The sequence below is a fragment of the Carex rostrata genome, chromosome 28, assembly GCF_964058835.1.
Source record: "Carex rostrata chromosome 28, lpCarRost1.2, whole genome shotgun sequence".
Classification (NCBI taxonomy): Eukaryota; Viridiplantae; Streptophyta; class Magnoliopsida; order Poales; family Cyperaceae; genus Carex; species Carex rostrata.
The window spans coordinates 1,529,365-1,548,406 of record NC_135945.1 but is presented as its reverse complement, the minus strand read 5'-3'; the positions used below and the strand labels follow the sequence as shown (position 1 = coordinate 1,548,406).

The 19,042-nt window shown below is 32.7% G+C and overlaps 2 protein-coding genes across 2 annotated transcripts in view; one reads left to right on the top strand and one right to left on the bottom strand.

Moving 5' to 3' along the window:
- LOC144545884 (uncharacterized) overlaps positions 1 to 19,042 on the top strand; it is a 60,978-nt gene that overhangs the window by 12,531 nt on the left and 29,405 nt on the right. Inside the window, exons 9-10 of the mRNA XM_078294459.1 lie at positions 16,555 to 16,791; positions 17,503 to 17,564. Coding sequence (XP_078150585.1) covers positions 16,555 to 16,791; positions 17,503 to 17,564 — 299 coding nt within the window. The remainder of the gene's footprint in view (positions 1 to 16,554; positions 16,792 to 17,502; positions 17,565 to 19,042) is intronic.
- LOC144545813 (uncharacterized) lies at positions 507 to 12,140 on the bottom strand. Its single transcript, XM_078294379.1, has 7 exons — positions 12,057 to 12,140; positions 11,791 to 11,841; positions 10,019 to 10,130; positions 9,790 to 9,929; positions 9,552 to 9,711; positions 1,277 to 1,351; positions 507 to 979 (listed from the first exon to the last, which is right to left on the bottom strand). Exons 1-7 carry the CDS (start codon positions 12,138 to 12,140, stop codon positions 543 to 545), a joined length of 1,059 nt encoding a protein of 352 aa, XP_078150505.1. The 3' UTR covers positions 507 to 542.

Sequence of the window (19,042 nt, the reverse complement as noted above, 5' to 3'; positions counted from 1 at the left end):
AATAAACAACCCAAAGACCACAACTTTGTAGCAAAGAGGCATTCGGTGGTAAAAAAAATCAAAGAAACTTTGCAGAAAATTGTTTTTTCCCCCCAAGTATATAATGTTGTTTTTCATACTGATATTGTTCCAATTTCTCCAAAAAAAAATATAATTTCTCTGGTCCAATAATGTAAATTATGCACACAAATATGCATAAGAATCACAGAAGATGCTACATAATCCAAACCAAACATTAATCTTAAGTAAAATAGGGGGGAAAAATAAGCAACAATTTCAAGTGCAAACTGAAACAAGCAACTCATGAAAAATTACAACATCCTAACTTACAAGCACACTCATTCTTAATATCAAGTCACTGAAAGTGACAACGAACAGTTGAACAGGTGATGTTCTAATCGAAATTAGTAAAGATGAAGATGACACAAACTGATACTTAAACAGACTAGATAATTAAAAGAGCAACAAAAGTAAAACAACAGCTTATTTGTTGTTCTCAAAAGAAACATCGATCAGCATTAGTGAGATTCCATTGATTGCTGTTACCACCTAGAGATGTCGTTTGCAACCCAGAGATTAGTCTTGATCACAAGTGTGTCATTTCTCAAATAGCTCGAGGTCTCAAAGTCGGACCGTCTGATGAAGCGGAAATAACCCCATCTGGTATGCGTTGATGAAAAGGTATCCACATTGGAGTCCACAAGGGTGTCGGTTGACCATGTTGATGTGTTCCAGTCATGGAAACGGTGGGTAGATATTGCCTTGACGTCAATCATTGGATTTATCAACCTGACCCCTATTGATATAAAATCAGAGGAGCTAGAATCCCATCCTTGCGGATAGAACTCGATGGTCCATTGATAACCGCTGACAGTAAATATGTCAGATTGAATGTAGTTTCCAGTCTTGATTACTTTCTTCAGGACAGAGTAGTCTGTGATTTCAAGGGTTTTTGATCTGGCGAGGAACCCAGTGGCTGCTACTACATGAGGGGTGGTTGTTAGAAAAGTAAGAATAAGGGTGATTAGAAGCATCATGACTATTAAATTGATTAATAGATAGACTGGGGAAGGTTTGGATGAGATTGACGAACTAATTATACAAATTAAGAAGTTGTTCAAATTCAAATAAAAAATATATTTAGGAACAGATTTGGTAAGAGCAATGCAGAAGAAAGAGTTGGGTGAGTGATATGTGAAAAAACAAGAAAAGAAGATGCATGCATGTAATGCAAAAAACCTTCAACTGATACATTAAAAACAATAAAATATCTCACCATTATTGGTCTTATGCTTCTTAAAAGGAGGCTCATCAGTGTCAGTAGTCGAAACCTGAATGCTCTCCCTGCTTGCTGTGAATATTTAATCTTATTAGTATGTTGTAATAATTTTGTGTACATTTATAATATAGGAGGGATCGGATGACACCCTTTTTTGGTGACATCAGATAACATCATGCATTTTCAAAAAATTTTAAAGTCCAAACGGTCGATCCAAACCGTTCAACTTGATGGATATGTTAAAATGTGCTTGCAGATCAAATTTTACATTTTTTGGAATTTTTTTACTATTTATTAAGTATTTAACAAAATCGCTATATTCAGACCGTTGAATTTTTGTACCCATCTTAATAAATAGTAAAAAAATTCAGAAAAATGTAAAATTTGATTTGCAAGCACATTTTAATATATCCACCAAGTTGAACGGTTTGAATCAACCGTTTGAACTTTGAAAATGCACGGTGTCATCCGATCCCTCTATATAATATACAATTTCTCTAAAGCCTTGACTTGACTGTAGTTAGTACTTAGTACCCTACAAAGAACCAAATTATCCCACCAGTATTGATGTGCAACAACAAAAAGCAGAATGTTAAAAAAGTTGTCACCATGATCTCTCCAATATGCCTGTTCCTTGGACTCACCAAAGAAGAAAATTTGACTATAGGAAAGCTGGAAAGGTTTAAAAATAATAATAAGACAATCAAGAACAGACTCGCATTTAGGAGTCTTTTTGGGGTAGGCCTTGAGTATTTCCTCGAGAGATAAATCAGCTTCTGCCTTCAAAGCAACCACCTCTTCCCTCATCTCTGCCTCTCTAATTCTAACTTCATTTTCCAGTATTGTGAATTCATCATCATAGTCGTCCTGCCATTCACATTTTCAATTTGTAAGATAAAATTAATACAATCTTTAAAGCAAAGTACAGAGTTTGGTAAAGCTTACGGTTTCATCATTGAACTGGCTTTCATATTCATCACCACTGTCCAAGTTATCTAGCTCCAATGCTGCATGTAGCAAAAAGCTACATACATCGGACTGGATTTCATATTCATCATCACTGAACAAGTTATCTAGCTCCAACGCTGCATGTAGCATAAAGCATACATCTAATCAATGAAACATATAAACACCACCAAGTACAAATAGGAAAAGAAGGGTTAAAGGATACTAACAATGATCATTAGACATCTTCATATCATGCTTCACTTTTCTCTTCTTGATTGGAAGAGGAAGGTTGACAGCCTCTCTTTCTCTCTTGAGATAAGAAAGACAACCAAATAACTAAAAGAGTCTGAAACTTTTAATGTTACAGTCATAATATTATTTCAAACAAATCTGAAATTTGCAGTTAGAGATGATCTTATATCAAGTAGCGTCTACTAAAGAAAACATATATGAAATTTTAGTAAGGTGTATCATGAATCAAGAAATAAATATAATCATTTGTACACATCTGTTACGTACCGACTATGGAAATGAATTTAAAACGAGTAACTATGATTGAAGAAATATATCTTTTAATTTATTATAGAAGTTGTTTAATTTCTAAATTGTCGAAACAAACTACAAAAATTGAATGTACATAATTAAAAATGTAAACATGATTATAAATCTGTTGAAAGAATAGGGTAAATGAAGTTCAATAACCGAAACTTTTATTATTAAAAATGATGATAGAAACAAAAGAAATTTAACATCTATTAAGAGAACAAAGTACATGGCCGAATTCTATTACATTCAAGTAAATTGAGAAAAATAGTTTCAAATCATTAAACTATGCAGAAATTCCCAGATTTTGATATATTTAAAGAAATTCTTATAAATAAACTAAATTTCAGATTATAATATGACTAAAGAAATTCTTACCAACAGTCTTAATTTTTCAGATTTTTAATTAAGAAATCATAATCATAAATTCCTCAATCTAAGAACAAGAATTTATATATAGTACCTTAATGTAGAAACTTCCAACACAAAAGCGGGGATTCAATTTGATCTTGGATTTCCCTTGATTGGTTGTGAAGGAAGAGAGAGAGAGGGAGAGATATATACGGCAGAGAGGGGGTGGTTAATATCCAATTAAATGATGGGGGAGGTTTTGAGAAGAGGTTTAAATTCAAATTTGATAGAAGAGGCCGTCAGACCGTTTCACACTAGTGCAGTTAACAGGGGTGGCCTAATGCGTAATTTAATTTAGGAAAATTTTATAATTAAAGTATACACATAATTAGACTTTATTCTATCAATCATGTAAATAATTGAAATAATTTTATTACTTCTGACAAAAGATGCTTTCCTCTTTGATCACCAAATATAATAAGGAAAATAAATAATTCCCAACAATACCGATTAATTTGAATTTCAAATTAATTAACTGTGTCGTGGCTACTAATCAATTTATCCATTGAACTGAAATTTAAAATAAGTCATACTTATATCAATTTTATATAGTGTTACATTATCTTCTAAAAAATTTTAGATTACTTCATGTTAATAATGTTAGATAAATAAATAAAAAATTGACATGACATAATGTTACACACTTATACTTTTTTTTTTTGACACCGGATTACAATCTACATTTTCAATTAAAGTTTTTAGAATTTAAATAGTCGATCTAAATCATTCAACATGATGGATATATTAAAAGAGTAAAGATTTTAGTCCCCGCTGATTAGTCCCCTATTAGTCCCCCTAACAACCTATTGTCATTAATATATAAAGTTAACTGTGCTTGACTCCTCTCTCTCTTCCGATCAACAAAAAAGCAAAATCATATTCACGCTCTTCACGGCCTTCACGGCCTTCACGGCCTCTGCCTCTTCACGTCCTTCACGACCTCCGCCTCTTCTCTTTCTCGGCGTGGTGCACCGTCGAGATTCGGCGAGGAGAGCGTGGTGCACCGTCGAGATCCGACGAGGAGAGCGTGGTGCACCGTCGAGATTCGACAAGGAGAGCGTGGTGCACTGTCGAGATCTGGCGAGGAGAGCGTGGTGCACCGTCGAGATCTGACGAGGAGAGAGTGGTGCACTGTCAAGATTCGGCGGGGAGAGCGTGGTGCACCATTGGAGGGGGTCCATGCTAGCCCGGCGAAGGTTGTCACAGTGGAACATATGAATACTTTATTAGTTAGATATGAATACTTCATTTGTTAGATATGCATACTTCATGTTAGATATGAATACTTCTTGGAAGAGGTGAGATGAGAGAGATGGATCTAACTTTTGAATTTTGAATTGTATAAATTATTTCGAACATGTATAAATACTTCATTTGTTAGATATGAATACTTCGTTTGTTAGATATGCATTCATGTTATTTAGATATGAATATCTAGGCTGTCACAAGACGTCAGCAGCCCCCCTGGTCGTTACTGGTCCCCTCCAGCTTGTGTTTACATATGATGAATGGTTCTGATAATAAGTATGAATACTATACATTCGTAGGTATTAATATATACTATATGTTTTGACTATTAACTCAAAGTATAAATATCCTCATATCAGATCTTGGAGTTAGTTAGTGGTCCCTTGTCGAAAGTTATTTGTCTTTTAGTGCGGGGGACTTTTAGGAGACTGATATGGAGGTACTGTTAGTCGTTCCCATATTAAAATGTGCTTGTGGATCAAATTTGACATTTTTTTTATTTTTTTACTATTTATTAAGTATTTTAAAAAATTATTGTTTTCAGATTATTGAATTTTTTACTCATCTTAATAAAAAGTAAAAAAAAAAAATTTGATTTGCAATCACATTTAATATGTCCATCATGATGAACAGATTGAATCGACTGTTTAAACTTTACAAATGTAGAATATAATCCGGTCTCACCAAAAAAGAGTACAAGTGGATCCCCCCTTCTTTATATATTGTACTGAAGATTGTCACATATTCACATAACGCACAGCACTAATTAATTATCGACTAGATACTACTTAAGTACAACAATTACGATTCCAAGTTAATTTCAATTAAATGCATGTGCTATCTTCATATCTATATTCTATATAAAGAAATTAGTTATTAGATACTTGTACTTGTACTATACATTATTATCAATAATTCTCGTTCCATTAATTATAGTTTCTTCTTATTTTTTAATTTTTTTATAATAACAAAACTCATATTCTCATATTAATTATATCTCTTTAATTTAAGTTATACGTATTTATCTATTTATTTGAAGAAAGTAAGGCATATACCCACCGATTTCATTCGAACCATAAAATTATTTATGAATACAACTCAAAACAACTGGAGTCTATCCGTGAATTACAAGCAATTGATATCAATATCAAGTACGAAAAAATTAAATTTCATACTAATTAATGAAGCTTAGAGAAAACAAAGAGCAAAGATGAATAGATGAGCCACTATATGCTTTTGACACATTTTACCCTTAAATGTTTTATGTTAAAATAAGAGTGAGTCTATGGTACTATGCATATTACGATTTGTTACCGTGCTACGGCTCTATATTCGAGTTTTCAAATCCTAACGGTCGATCCGAACCGTTCATCTTGTTCTCCATATTAATATGTGTTTGAAGACCAAATTTTACATTTTTTGAAATTTCTTTACTATTTTTTTAGATTTATTGAAAATCACTGTTTTTGGATGGTCCAGAATTTTCAGATCAAGTGATTTTGTAAATATCTAAAAAAAATAGTAAAAGAATTTCAAAAAATGTAAAATTTGGTATCCAAACACATATTAATATGGAGAACAAGATGAACGGTTCGAATCGACTGTTAGGATTTGAAAACTCGAATATAGAGCCGTAGCACGGTAACAACCCGTGATATGCATAGTACCATAGACTCACTCTTAAAATAATACATGATGACAGTAATAAACAAATATGCATTCTATGATGCACAAAAAGCTATGTGCAGGAGATAATTAATGTGCATAAAAAACTACTTGCAAAATATTTGGAGGATTTTTTTTTGGTTAAAATTATCACTAACAAATATATTGATAAGAAGAAATTATTTACAAAAATTTAGATTATATCTCTTCATATAACATAAAAGTAAATATTTATGATAAATTCTAGGACTTAAATTTCATTTCACTTCACAACTGGATCCGTTTTTTCAACTGATGCTGTGTTCTGACGACGATCGGATCTACTCACCATTGCGCTCCAATCGAAATGGCAACAGAGCGTGTTTACATTTTGATTATTTTATCATTTAATTTGAAAAATGTTAATATTATCAAATTATTTTGTTTGTTAACAATCAAGGCAATTCTCATTTGTTATACGTACTATTTCTATAACAACTGCTTCTTATTTAATTAATTAAATCTAATACCCTCACTGCATTATTTAGGTATCTGAGTTGAGATTTTTAAAATGTTACTTCATGTACTCCTGTATGTGCTGAAAATACCTCGCTTAATTTCTATACCATACATATTTTAATATCAGGTCTAATATCGTATATCAGGCATTTTCTCTTTCAAGGAAAGAACTGAGTCATTTGTGTATCAAAAATAATTAGTTAGAAGACGTATTATCTTTCTTACATAGACGACATTTCTTTCTAATAAAGGATAAAATAAAATAGGTAATCATAAATTTAAAACGAGTTTTAATATAAAAGTCATTAAATTGGGTAATTTGTCAGATTTCAAAATTTAGAAGGATAAATGTGATATTATAAATTCTAGAAGGCCGGAAAATACGTAATTTTGAAATTTTTGTGAGGTATACATGAAATTCTCTCAAAAGATTATCAGGTTTAATGGCGATTATACTTTTTAGAGGATGCATGATTTAATTTTGATATTAAATCTACATCTTCGTTATGCCATATAGTATGAGGATTCGGTCGATATATATTATGCATAGTAGCTGTTATATTTATTATTATTTCTATTACTGTTGTCATTATTTAACAACATTTATAAGCCCGTCTTTTGATATGTCGATCCAGAGAACATTTGCTTGACATTTTTTTTTTTGTGAATCTACATATTGGAACAACTTGTGTGCGTGATTCATCTCCCGAAACAAAAAAAGCTTTTCATTGGAACCACACAATCATCATTATATTTTAGGGATCCGTATCCTTCCAGGTACTTGACTCAAATTAACAAATTGAAACAAAGTGTAGTTGGCCCGTTTTGAGAGTCGTGCCAGATTAAAAGAACCGAGCAATAGACAATAGTATAACTTTGTCAACGGCGCATTTGAGATCATCGAATAATTTAATTCTACTGCCACAAAATTTGATCTGATGATAGTACTGCATATGTAATCAATGTGGTGGTATTTTCTTTTTCTGGCATTGTATGATGCATTTTGATCGATTTATTGTCCCCTTCTCAATATTCTAAACTGTGAACCACTAATGAAGTTTCCGACGTAAATGATATATATATATGAGTTAGGCTGGGGTGCTATGGATAGCATAGTGGCCTCTATGCTACGGCTCAATATTCGAGTTTTCAAAATCCAAACGGTCGATCCGAACCGTTCATCTTATTCTCCATATTAATATCTGATTGGAGACCAAATTTTATAATTTTCTGAATTTTTTTACTATTTATTAAGCCACTTTGAAAATCGCTAATCCAACGGTTTTACTGTTTTGTGCAGCCACCGTTGGATCAACAATTTTGTAAAATACTTAATAAATAGTAAAACAATTCAGAAAAATGTAAAATTTGGTCTCCAATCAGATATTAATATGGAGAATAAGATGAACGGTTCGGATCGACCGTTTGGATTTTGAAAACTCGAATATTGAGCCGTAGCATAGAGTCCACTATGCTATCCATAGCACCCCAGCCTAACTCTATATATATATATCCGTCCGTTATTATTTTTCAAGTAAAATAGGAAAAAAATAATAAGCAACATTTTCAAGTGCAAACTGAAACAAGCAGCTCATGACAAATTACAACATCCTAACTTACAAGCACACTCAATCTTAATATCAAAGTCGCTGAAAGTGAAAACGAACAGTTGAACGGGTGATGTTCTAATTGAAATTAGTAAAGATGAAGATGACACAAGCTGGTACTAAACAGGCTTGATAATAAAAGCAAGAAAAATAAAACATCAGCTGATTTGCTGTTCTCAAAAGAAACATCAGTTGGCATTAGTGAGATTCCATCGAGTGATGTTATCACCTAGAGGTCGATGTCGCTTACAACCCAGAGATTAGTCTTGATCACAAGTGTGTCATTTCTCAGGTAGCTCGAGGTCTCAAAGTCGCAACGTCTGATGAAGCGGAAATGACCCCATCCGGTATGCGATGACGAAAAGGTATTCACATTGGTGTCCACAAGGGTGTCAGCTGACCATGTTGATGTGTTCCAGTCATGAAAACGGTGAGTTGATATTGCCTGGATGTCATTCGTTGGATTAATCAACCAGACCAGTATTGATATAAAATCAGAGGAGCTAGAATCCCATCCTTGCGGATAGAACTCGATCACCCATTGATAGCCACCAACAGTAAATATGTCAGATTGAACACAGTTCCCGGTCTTAATTACTTTCTTCACGATAGAGTAGTCTGTGATTTCGAGGGTGTTTGATCCGGCAAGGAACCCGGTGTCAGTTGCTACAAGAGGGGTGGTTGTTAGAAAAGTAAAGAATAAGGTGATTAGAAGCATCATGACTATTAAATTGATTAATAGATAAACTGGGGAAGGTTTCGATGAGATTGATGAACTAATATAAATTAAGAAGTGATTCAAATTCAAATCAAAAACCTATTTATGAACAGATTTGGTTAAAGCAATACAGAAAGTTACACAACTTAGGCATTAATTGCAGAGTTGGGTGTGTGATATGTGAAAAAACAAGAGAAGAAGTTGCATGTAATGTTAAAAAACCCTTCAACTGAAACATTAAAAAAAATAAAAAATCTCACCATTATTGGTCTTATGCTTCTTAAAAGGAGGCTCATTAGTGTCAGTACTCAAAACCTGAAAGCTCTCTCTGCTTGCTGTGAATATTTAATCTTATTAGTATGTTGTAATAATTTAGTGTACATTTATATTAAAGGGAGAATTTCAAGACCTCAATATATAATATACAATTTCTCAAAAACCTTGACTGTAGTTTATACCCTACAAAGCACCAAATTATCCCACCAGTATTGATGTGCAACAACGAACAGCAGAATGTTAAAAAGTTTGTCGAACCATGATCTCTCCAAAACGGCTGCTCCTTGGACTCACCAAAGAAGAAAAATTGACTACAGAAAAGATTAAAACAATGAAAAATCAAGATGATCAGACTCACATCTAATAGTCTTCTTGGGGTAGGCCTTGAGTATTTCCTCAAGAGGTAAATCAGCTTCTGTCTTTAAAGCAACCACCTCTTCTTTCATGTCAGCCTCTGTAATTTTAACTTCATCTTCCTCTATTGTTCTTTCATCGTTATCATCTTCGTCTTCGTCTTCCTGCCATTCACATTTTCAATTTTTAACATAAAATTAATACAATCTTCAAAGCAATGTACAGAGTTTGCTAAAGCTTACGGTTTCATCATCGGACTGGTTTTCATATTCATCATCACTGTCAAAGTTTTCCAGCTCCAATGCTTCATGTAGCAAAAAGCTGCATACATCGGTCTGGTTTTCATGTTCATCATCACTGTCCAAGTTAAATAGCTCCAACGCTGCATGTAGCAAAAAACAGACATCTAATCAATGAAACATATAAACACCACCAAGTACAAATAGAAAAAGAAGGTTAAAGGATACTAACGATCATTAGCAACTTCCATATCATGCTTCACTTTTCTTTTCATCTTGATTGGAAGAGGAAGGTTGACCTTTCTTTCTCTCTTGCAGATTTCAAATTTCAAACGACAAACTCTCTATAATTGGTTAAAAGTTTAAAATCATAGAAGAAAAAAGGAAAACCTAGAGAGAGAGAGAGAGAGAGAGGGGGATGTGACTGTGATGTACATCGGGCAGAGGTCTTAATGACGATGTGATGTGCGGCCCCCACAGAGACGTGCAGAGAATGGAGATGATTTCCTTCGCCAAGAAGGAAAACGGACAAATTAAACGGAGTAGTGGGGTCCGTTGCAAAGAGAAATAGGAATAATAGACCAAGGAAATTAAGTATTGACCGTGTGGCCTGTCCTGTAGCGAGTCAGTTTCTATATTTTCAAATTCGTTTATGTAATTTGCTTACTTGTCAGCAAATTTCAGTTCTATTTTTAAACGTTAATCAATGAAGTCTATTTTATTATGATTTTTGATGCTCATTTTGTTAAGTTAAATGTCCTAACTATTTGTTTAAGTTTGTGTGATCTATTAATTTGCCAAGAATTCAATTTTCATATTTTTTGTACAATTATAAACCGTTAATATACATTTGATTAAATTTTTTATTAGTTTTTGACAAATTTATTCATCCATAATCATGTTTTAGTTAATTATTATTATATCACTATTGTTTATCATTAATTAATCCATTTCAAAATTATGAGTTATCACAGTATCCCATCGTAATTACCCCATCTATTAATAGAAACAATGACGAAGTGATCAACCATCTCGATATAATTTTTGGCAGTAAAAGAATGTTTTTAGTTGAATGCTTATATTATATTGTATCAGTAATTTATTTGAGTGTAATTATTTGTTTAAATATAAATTGTTGAAAAATTAATTTATTATTATTATTTCCCCTTTTTTTGAACTACAAAACAATTTTTTGATAAAAAAATTCGAATTTTCAATCCGATTCACTTGATTCCTACCAATGCATCCAATTTTGATTCTACTGTCAAGTAATCGATTCTGATTCGGATTCCGATTTCTTCTATTGTTATGGAGTAATATTTTCGAGATATGGTTATTCAATTACTATGATATATACTTTTCGAAGAGTAGAACTAGGGTGCTCTTAAGCTTACCAAAATTTTGGTGAGCTTAACTCTAAAACTCATCAAATCGATTTCAAATGACGAATCCGAACCGTTGAAACCCGCCTACCTTACGTGTGATGCATCTACATGTGAAATTTTTAAACATTCGAATTAATTTAGTATAAAGTCAAGCGGTCAAAAAACGTTCAAAAATGAATGCACTAAAATTAATTTATTAACCTTCTAATTTTGACCGCTTCACTTTATACTAAATTAATTCAAATGTTTAAAAATTTCACATGTAGATGCATCACACGTAAGGTAGGCGGGTTTCAACGGTTCGGATTCATCATTTAAAATCAATTTAATTAGTTTTAGAGTTAAGCTCACCAAAACTTTAGTAAGCTTAAGAGCACCCTAGTTCTACTACTACTCAAACTTTAATTAGTATCTCCGAAAAAGGAAACCGTCGGATTTGAATAAAATGAGGCTAACATATGTAGACCTTATTTTTTGCTATAATATTATTTTTAATTGTCTTTTTATTGTTCAGGCATAAATCACTTGTTTTGGTCCCAGTTTCTGAAAGAAACATCCAGTTTCGGCCAATTCAGAACTGGGTTGTTTCCAGTTCAACTATTTCTGGCAGAAACTGTACTGTTTCAGGTAGAAACCACCTGTTTCGGTCCCAGTTTCTGATAGAAACAACCTGTTTCATAAAAGAATCGATGTAGCAAGAAAAACACAACCTACACCGATTCTAGGGATCGGTGGAGTCAGTTTTGCACCCGCAACAGCACAATGTACTGTTTCAGGCAGAAACCACCTGTTTCAATCCCAGTTTCTGGCAGAAATAGTCAGTTTCGCCCTATTCAGAACTGGGTTGTTTCTTGCAACAACTGTACTGTTTTAGGCAGAAATCACCTGTTTCGATTCCAGTTTCTGGCAGAAACAGTATGTTTCAGTCTTTTGTGCAGTATGCTGTGGCGAGTGCAAAACTGACTCCATCGATCCCTAGATTCGATGGAGGCTAGTTTTGTAATTTCCGTGCAAAGAAGGCTTTTTCCTTGGAAATAATTAAAATGAATTCTATTTGAAAAAGAAAATCCATGCGGAGTATAGCTTCGTTGTTCTTGTTCTTTTATGATTATAATATATATAATAATTTTGTTGTTATTATTATTATTGATATTACTGTTATTAATATTTTATTATTATTATCTGGTTATTATTATTATTATTATTATTATTATTATTATGCGGGACAGTCATGAGTTGGGACTTGGGAGTGACAGTCTATTAATTAATGGTTAACTAAATAATCAACAGTCATAAGCCTGTCTTTTGATATATATATGTTGACCGGAGAGATATTTTTCTGAAATCAAATCTAATTGCGTTGCACTTTAACCGACACCATTAAATTTGATTAGAGTTTTGAAGGCCAACGCCTTCTCCACTTCAAGAAGGAAGAGAAAGGAGATAGAAGATATTTAATGAGGTGGGATTAATTGATATATACTTCTTGAGCACCAATATCTGTTGAAGTAAAAGGTCATTTGTCTGTTGAAGTTCAAGAAGATGGTTAACAAATGGTGACACCTGACAGGTAAGGAAAGAGAAATAGTGATAGGTGAGGAAAGACAAATGGCGAAACTCACATCAAATCTAATTGCGTTGCACTTTATCTCCCTGTCATTGGAACCACAAGCGCTTTATTGGAATAACGTCCAATCATCACTATATTTATCAGCAGTGTTTTAATATTCGATTCTTATTCGTATTCGAAAAGCAACCGAATACGGAATATACAGTATGCGGCCGAATATTCGGATTTTTATTCGGATTTATATATTCAGATTTTTAAATTAAAATTCATAGACATTAACTCTAATAAACATAGATAAACACAGATAAATATTACAAATAAATATAAATAAAACATAACACAAGTTAGAACAAGTTAACAACCCACGATACAAATTACAAAACTACAAATAAGCATAAATAAAACATAAGTTCAAACTTAAATAATTGAAATTATAACTTATTCGGTTCTTATTCAGATTCTTATTCTCTATTCGGTTCATATTCGGTTCATATTCAGTTCTTATTCGGATTCTTATTCTTTATTCAGAAATATTCGGTTCATATTCGGAAATATTCGGTTCATATTCGGAAATATTCGGTTCTTATTCGGATTCTTATTCTCTATTCGGAAATATTCGGCCGAATAGATAATATACGGAAAAATATATTTGGCCGAATATTCGGCCGAATATTCAAAATCGAATATTGGACCGAATACTCATTTCCTATTCGGTTTCCAACCGAATACGAATAGACTGAATATTAAAACACTGTTTATCAGAGAGTTCCAATTAGTGGTTTGCTCTCGGGTAGGGTACGGGTACTTCGGGTAAATCCGGGATGGGTAACGGATAGGGCAGGTAACAGGTAGGACGAGTACTCGGGTAGAACGGGTACGGGTAGGCGGGTTTTACTTTAAAAACTGTACCCTACCCGTTTCATACCCGTGCCTGTCTCGGGTAGTGATAACGGGTACCTCGGGTACGGTACGGGTTTTTTTTATGTTTTTTTTTCTATTTTATATATAAGATAAATATATATGAAAAATATTATTCAAATTACAAGAGTTAAATTGTAATTTGTTTTCAATTATTTAGATAGGACGTCGTGTATCATATTTGAACAATTTGGAATTTGATTGTTAGCTCATCATAAAATTATTAGAATTTTAATGGTTAAAAATAAAAATAATTTGCTAGAAGGCTTAACGTTTTTTAAATTTATCAAAATTTAATACGTGCCCTATCTAAATAATTAAGAATACATTTACAATTTTAATTTTTAATTTGAATAATATTTTTCAAAAATATGTACCATAAGTTCATACATGAATATATATACACGTGCAGTCACAAAAAATCTGAGAAAAAAATTGAATTTGGGGGGAATTTTGAAAAATTCGAATTTTCTTTTAAAAAAAACGGGTAAACGGGTTCGGGCACAGGTGCCGGGTACGCCCGTAATGGGCGGTGGGTACAACGGGCGGGTACGGGTATGGGCGGGTTTTTTTTTCAAAAAAGGTGGGTTCGGCCCGTCTCATATCCGTACCCGTGTACCCGTTTATACCCGGCCTCGGATACGGTGACCCCGGGCAACGGGTACGGGCGGACCAGATTCGGGTAACCCGTTACAGATTTTAGCAAACCTCTAGTTCCAATGAAAAGAAACCACTCTATACAACATTCACCTATTCTTTTCTTTTTTTTTTTTGGAAGAAAAGCCCTTAAGAGTTTTTTTTTATAAATCATAATTAGAAAACATATTTTTATAAAATCAATATTATTAATTTTTTCCTTTTACAAAAATCATAAGAACCGAAATGCCAATTCGGTTCCGAATTTTTTTTTTTTTTTGAACCGAAATGGTAATTCGGTTCTAAGTATTTTTACAATTTAACGTATTTTTTTCTCAAATTTGTGAAAACGGCTAGAACCGAAATGACATTTCGGTTCCTGAAAAAAAAAAAGAGACCGAAATGACAGTTTGATTCTTATGGTTTTTGTAAAAAAAAAGTAATCACATTGATTTCATAAAAATCTGTTTTTTTTTTTGATAATTATGATTTATAAAAAAAATTCAAGCCCTTGGGCATTACATTCTCCTATTCACTTTGACCATATTTCATTAAGATGCTTTTTTAATTAAAAGTTTCGCTATATTATAATAATTTATTAATTTAGCCGATATTCATGAAACTTCAAATGACAATTCAATTATTCCATGAAGTTTTGTACTTGTCAATCGATACAGGCAACGGAGCGTTTTTAGAGTTTTATTATTTTATCGTTTAATTTGAATTTTTTAAGATTATCAAATTATTTTGTTCGTTAACGATCAATGCAATTCTATTTGTTATACTATTTTTTATAGAACGAGGGCTTCATATTTAATTAATTAATTATCCAGGTCTCTAAGTTGAGCTATTTTAAAACGTTACTTCATGCATGTACTCGATTTTGTATGTGTTGAAAATACCTCGCTTAATTTTTTTAATATCAGGTCCAATATTTTATATCAAGCATTATTTTTTCTCAAGTATATAGAAATGAGCCATTTGTGCATAGAAACTAATTAGTTAGAAGACGTAATTTTTTTTTCTAATAAATAATAAAATGGATATATTTAAGTCAATAAATCTAGAAAACTTGTCTCATTTTTTATTTTTAAATCTTCACAGTCATTGTTGCCATATCTCATATTAATTGGAACAATTTGTGGCTGGTTCATCTCCCGATACGAAAAACTTTTTATTGGAACCACAAGCACTTTACTGGTACAACACTCAATCATCATTATATTTAGGGATCCGTATCTAGCTAGCATCTCAGGTACCTGACTCGAGCAATAATTGAAACTAACTATATGGAGATCATTTTGAGATTCGTGCCAGGTTAAAAGAACCATCCGATACTAATTGTCCTCTGTCAGGTAACCTGAGGCGATGTGAATTCACACAGATCTTACTAGATACTTCTTGAAAATAGAGCACAATTTGAAGAGAAACCACTATATACATTCCAGTTTTAAATTTGACCATATTCCAGCTTTTTGAAACATCTCTGGTATATATCATCCAGAAACCACTAGGCTACCCTCCTCCCAAGCAATCAAGAAAAACAGAAACACAGCTTATAATTAATATCTTCCTGAGAAATATATGGTATGGATTTACCTTTTCTTAATACAAAGGTCTCAACTTTGGTTTTGTTATGAAATGAACGAATGTCCATATATAAAACAATTAGAAAGAAATAATATCTAGTTCACTAATAATCTTCCAAATTGTTATTGACTTTAATGAAGGCTTCCAGAGGAAAAGCAATTGTCTCAAAGAAGTTAGGACCATGTGGTGGTGCTGGTGGCTCAGCAAAAGATATGGACATCACTGGCATTTGTCGCATTGTTAAGGTCAGTGTTCGACATGGTTGGGCCATTGATGCACTTACAGTGCATTTTCTACGCAATGGTCGGGAGGAAAGCACCGGCCGGTGGGGCGGAAAAGGAGGAAAATTGACAGAGGTACAACAACCTTCTTTATTCATTTGCACTTCTATAGATAATACCTGCCATAGCAGTATATAAGCAGTTGATTTGAGAATCCTCATATCGTGCAGTATTAATAGGATTTAATTACCATGTCAAATCATTTATCTTGTCTATTTATAATATGATTACTATAGGTAATATTATGATCCATTATTTTTGGTTTATCTTGCTATTTGAAAAAATGCAACATATATATATATATATATATATTTTATTTTACATCAATAAATGATGAAACTGACGAAAGGGTAGTGCATGATTTTGTTTCATGATGTGATTTTTGTAGTTCACTCTTCAGCCATCGGAGTACATTACCTCAGTAAAAGGCCACATGGGTCCCTTTGAGGGATTTTTTGTTGTTCGATCACTCGAATTTGAGACAAATTTGGGAGCTTATGGGCCATTCGGTCGGAAGGGACGAATTCCTTTTGAACTCTCAGCCATTAATGGTAAAATTATTGGTTTTCATGGACGGTCTGAATCACTGCTTGACGCACTTGGAGTTTATGTGATCAACTATACGGTACGTAAAATTATTATTGTTGAACTGAAAACTGAAAAGTGTAAACAGCTGTCGCAAAATCTATTGTTTTTTCTATTAATCTACAATTAAGCTTACTAGCTTAGCCATGTTTGCCTCATCGACATGCGTGTGTGCATAAAGGTAGATTAGAAATTGGAATCTTTGATTTGAATCTAATTTCCTTCATTTCACAACCATAATTAATGGATTTTCTTTTTAACAATTATGGGTATTAATTGTTAGTAAAAAGGCCCAGATAACTCTTTAAAACCGGGAGCGTATCCTCTGCGGAGGTTTTACCTGTGGTGCTGTGCGGTGGTTTTGATCTGGCCGTTTGTTTCGGATCGGACGGACCAGATCAGATCTTGTCCGAATTTTAAAAAAACTCAAAATTTGGTGAACCCTTAATCCAGTCCGTCCGATCCGAAACGAACGGACCAGATCAAAACCACTGCACAGCACCGCAGGTAAAACCTCCGCAGAGGATTGTGTTCCCTTTAAAACCCTTTTATGTAACTTCTCCTCTAGAACAGCAATTGTCAGAGTATAATATCCTCACTCAAATAGTTATCTCCTTAAATACTTCAATATATTTTGTTTTTATTCTACTTTTTTTCTCCCTTTTAAAGATTGCAATTAACTTCTTTGATCTTATCTCGTTGGATTGTTGAATTTGATTAGTTTGAATTTTAATTTTGTGAAATCTGTTAGGAGATGGATCCGGTGGAGAGATTGATCACCGGATTTAAGCATTTCAAGACCGAGGTGTACGAGTGAGTATATATGCATAACTGACATATTCCATTTATGAAATACTTTCTTTTTGGAGGCTGATTTTGTATTCTTTCTATCTGTAATTCTTTTGAGATTTTTATATGACTTGTTTATGATCTTTCTAATTTCTGAATTTTTTCAGCAAGAAGCCAAATGTGTTCAGTCCCCTCAAGAATGGAGAACGGCCCAAGGTATGATTTATGTAGTTTGTTTTTCAAGTTCTTTGAACTCACACCTGAAATTTTTTCATGATTAAATATTTTTTTACGCACCTGAATAATTCCTCATTTTACAAAATATACACTAATTTCCGTTTGATTAATACAGTAGTTGATAAGTATCTTGAATTCATTTCTTTACTCATCATTTGAAATATTCAAAATACACATTTATCCATAGAGGGCAAACTAGTTTTTGAAATGTTTATTTGTTGTTTTGAACTGTGGAACTCATTATTTGAATTGCTCTAAACCACAAACATGACTCCATTTGCATGATAATGCATATTTGATGATTGGAATAATTTAAATTTTGGAACTTGTTTGAATTGCTCTTAAAATACAAACCTAACTGCTTTTGCATCATAATGCAGGATTTGAGTATTGCACAATGCATCATATTACACATTTAAGTATTGCATAATACATGTTTTATTGAATGCACACTATAATATTATTTTTTAAAGTGAACAAAAATATAGGGTAAAGTCAAGCAGTTTCATATTGTAGTGCTGCATTATTCAGGATGGATAGAATAAATATTTATGGGCAGTAAAATGAACATCATTACTATAACTAGGATTCAAAATGAACCAAATATATTTCTAAATGCACAACTTACGGAAGCTAATGAAAATAAATCAACACACATAGATCTATCGAACTTACAATTATATGATGTAATTAATTGATTGTAAACACAACTTTTCTCTCTGTTCCTAGTCAAATTTTGAAATCCCAGTGAAACAATGCTACCAAACTGACAGCATACCCCCATCTTCGATTGTTTTCACACCTTAACATCGTTGTATTACTCCACAAGATAATTATGGATGCCTTAGCCAAACCAGTCCCTTTTCTCAAAATATATTTCCCTGTTTCTTTTTTGAAAATGTGATGGAGAAAAAAAATTCCCTTAACAAATTAGACCCTCGTTTAGGAAATAGGAAGTAATATAAAATCCTTACTTCTTGACTGTATCTATTTGTATTATTTTCAATGAAAAAAAATTCCCTTTACAAATTAGACCCTCGTTTTGGAAATAGGAAGCAATATAAAATTCTTACATCTTGACTGTATCTATTTGTATTATTTTCAATGAAAAAAATTTACATTAAAAACAGCTGTCTTTCACAATTCCCATAACTAGCTCTAATTGCTATATATTTCTGCTGAGTAGGGATTAAATTTGCTCTTGTTTTGTGTCAAGAATAACTGTATTTTTTAACTGGCCTCTCACTTCTTCGACTGAATATCTG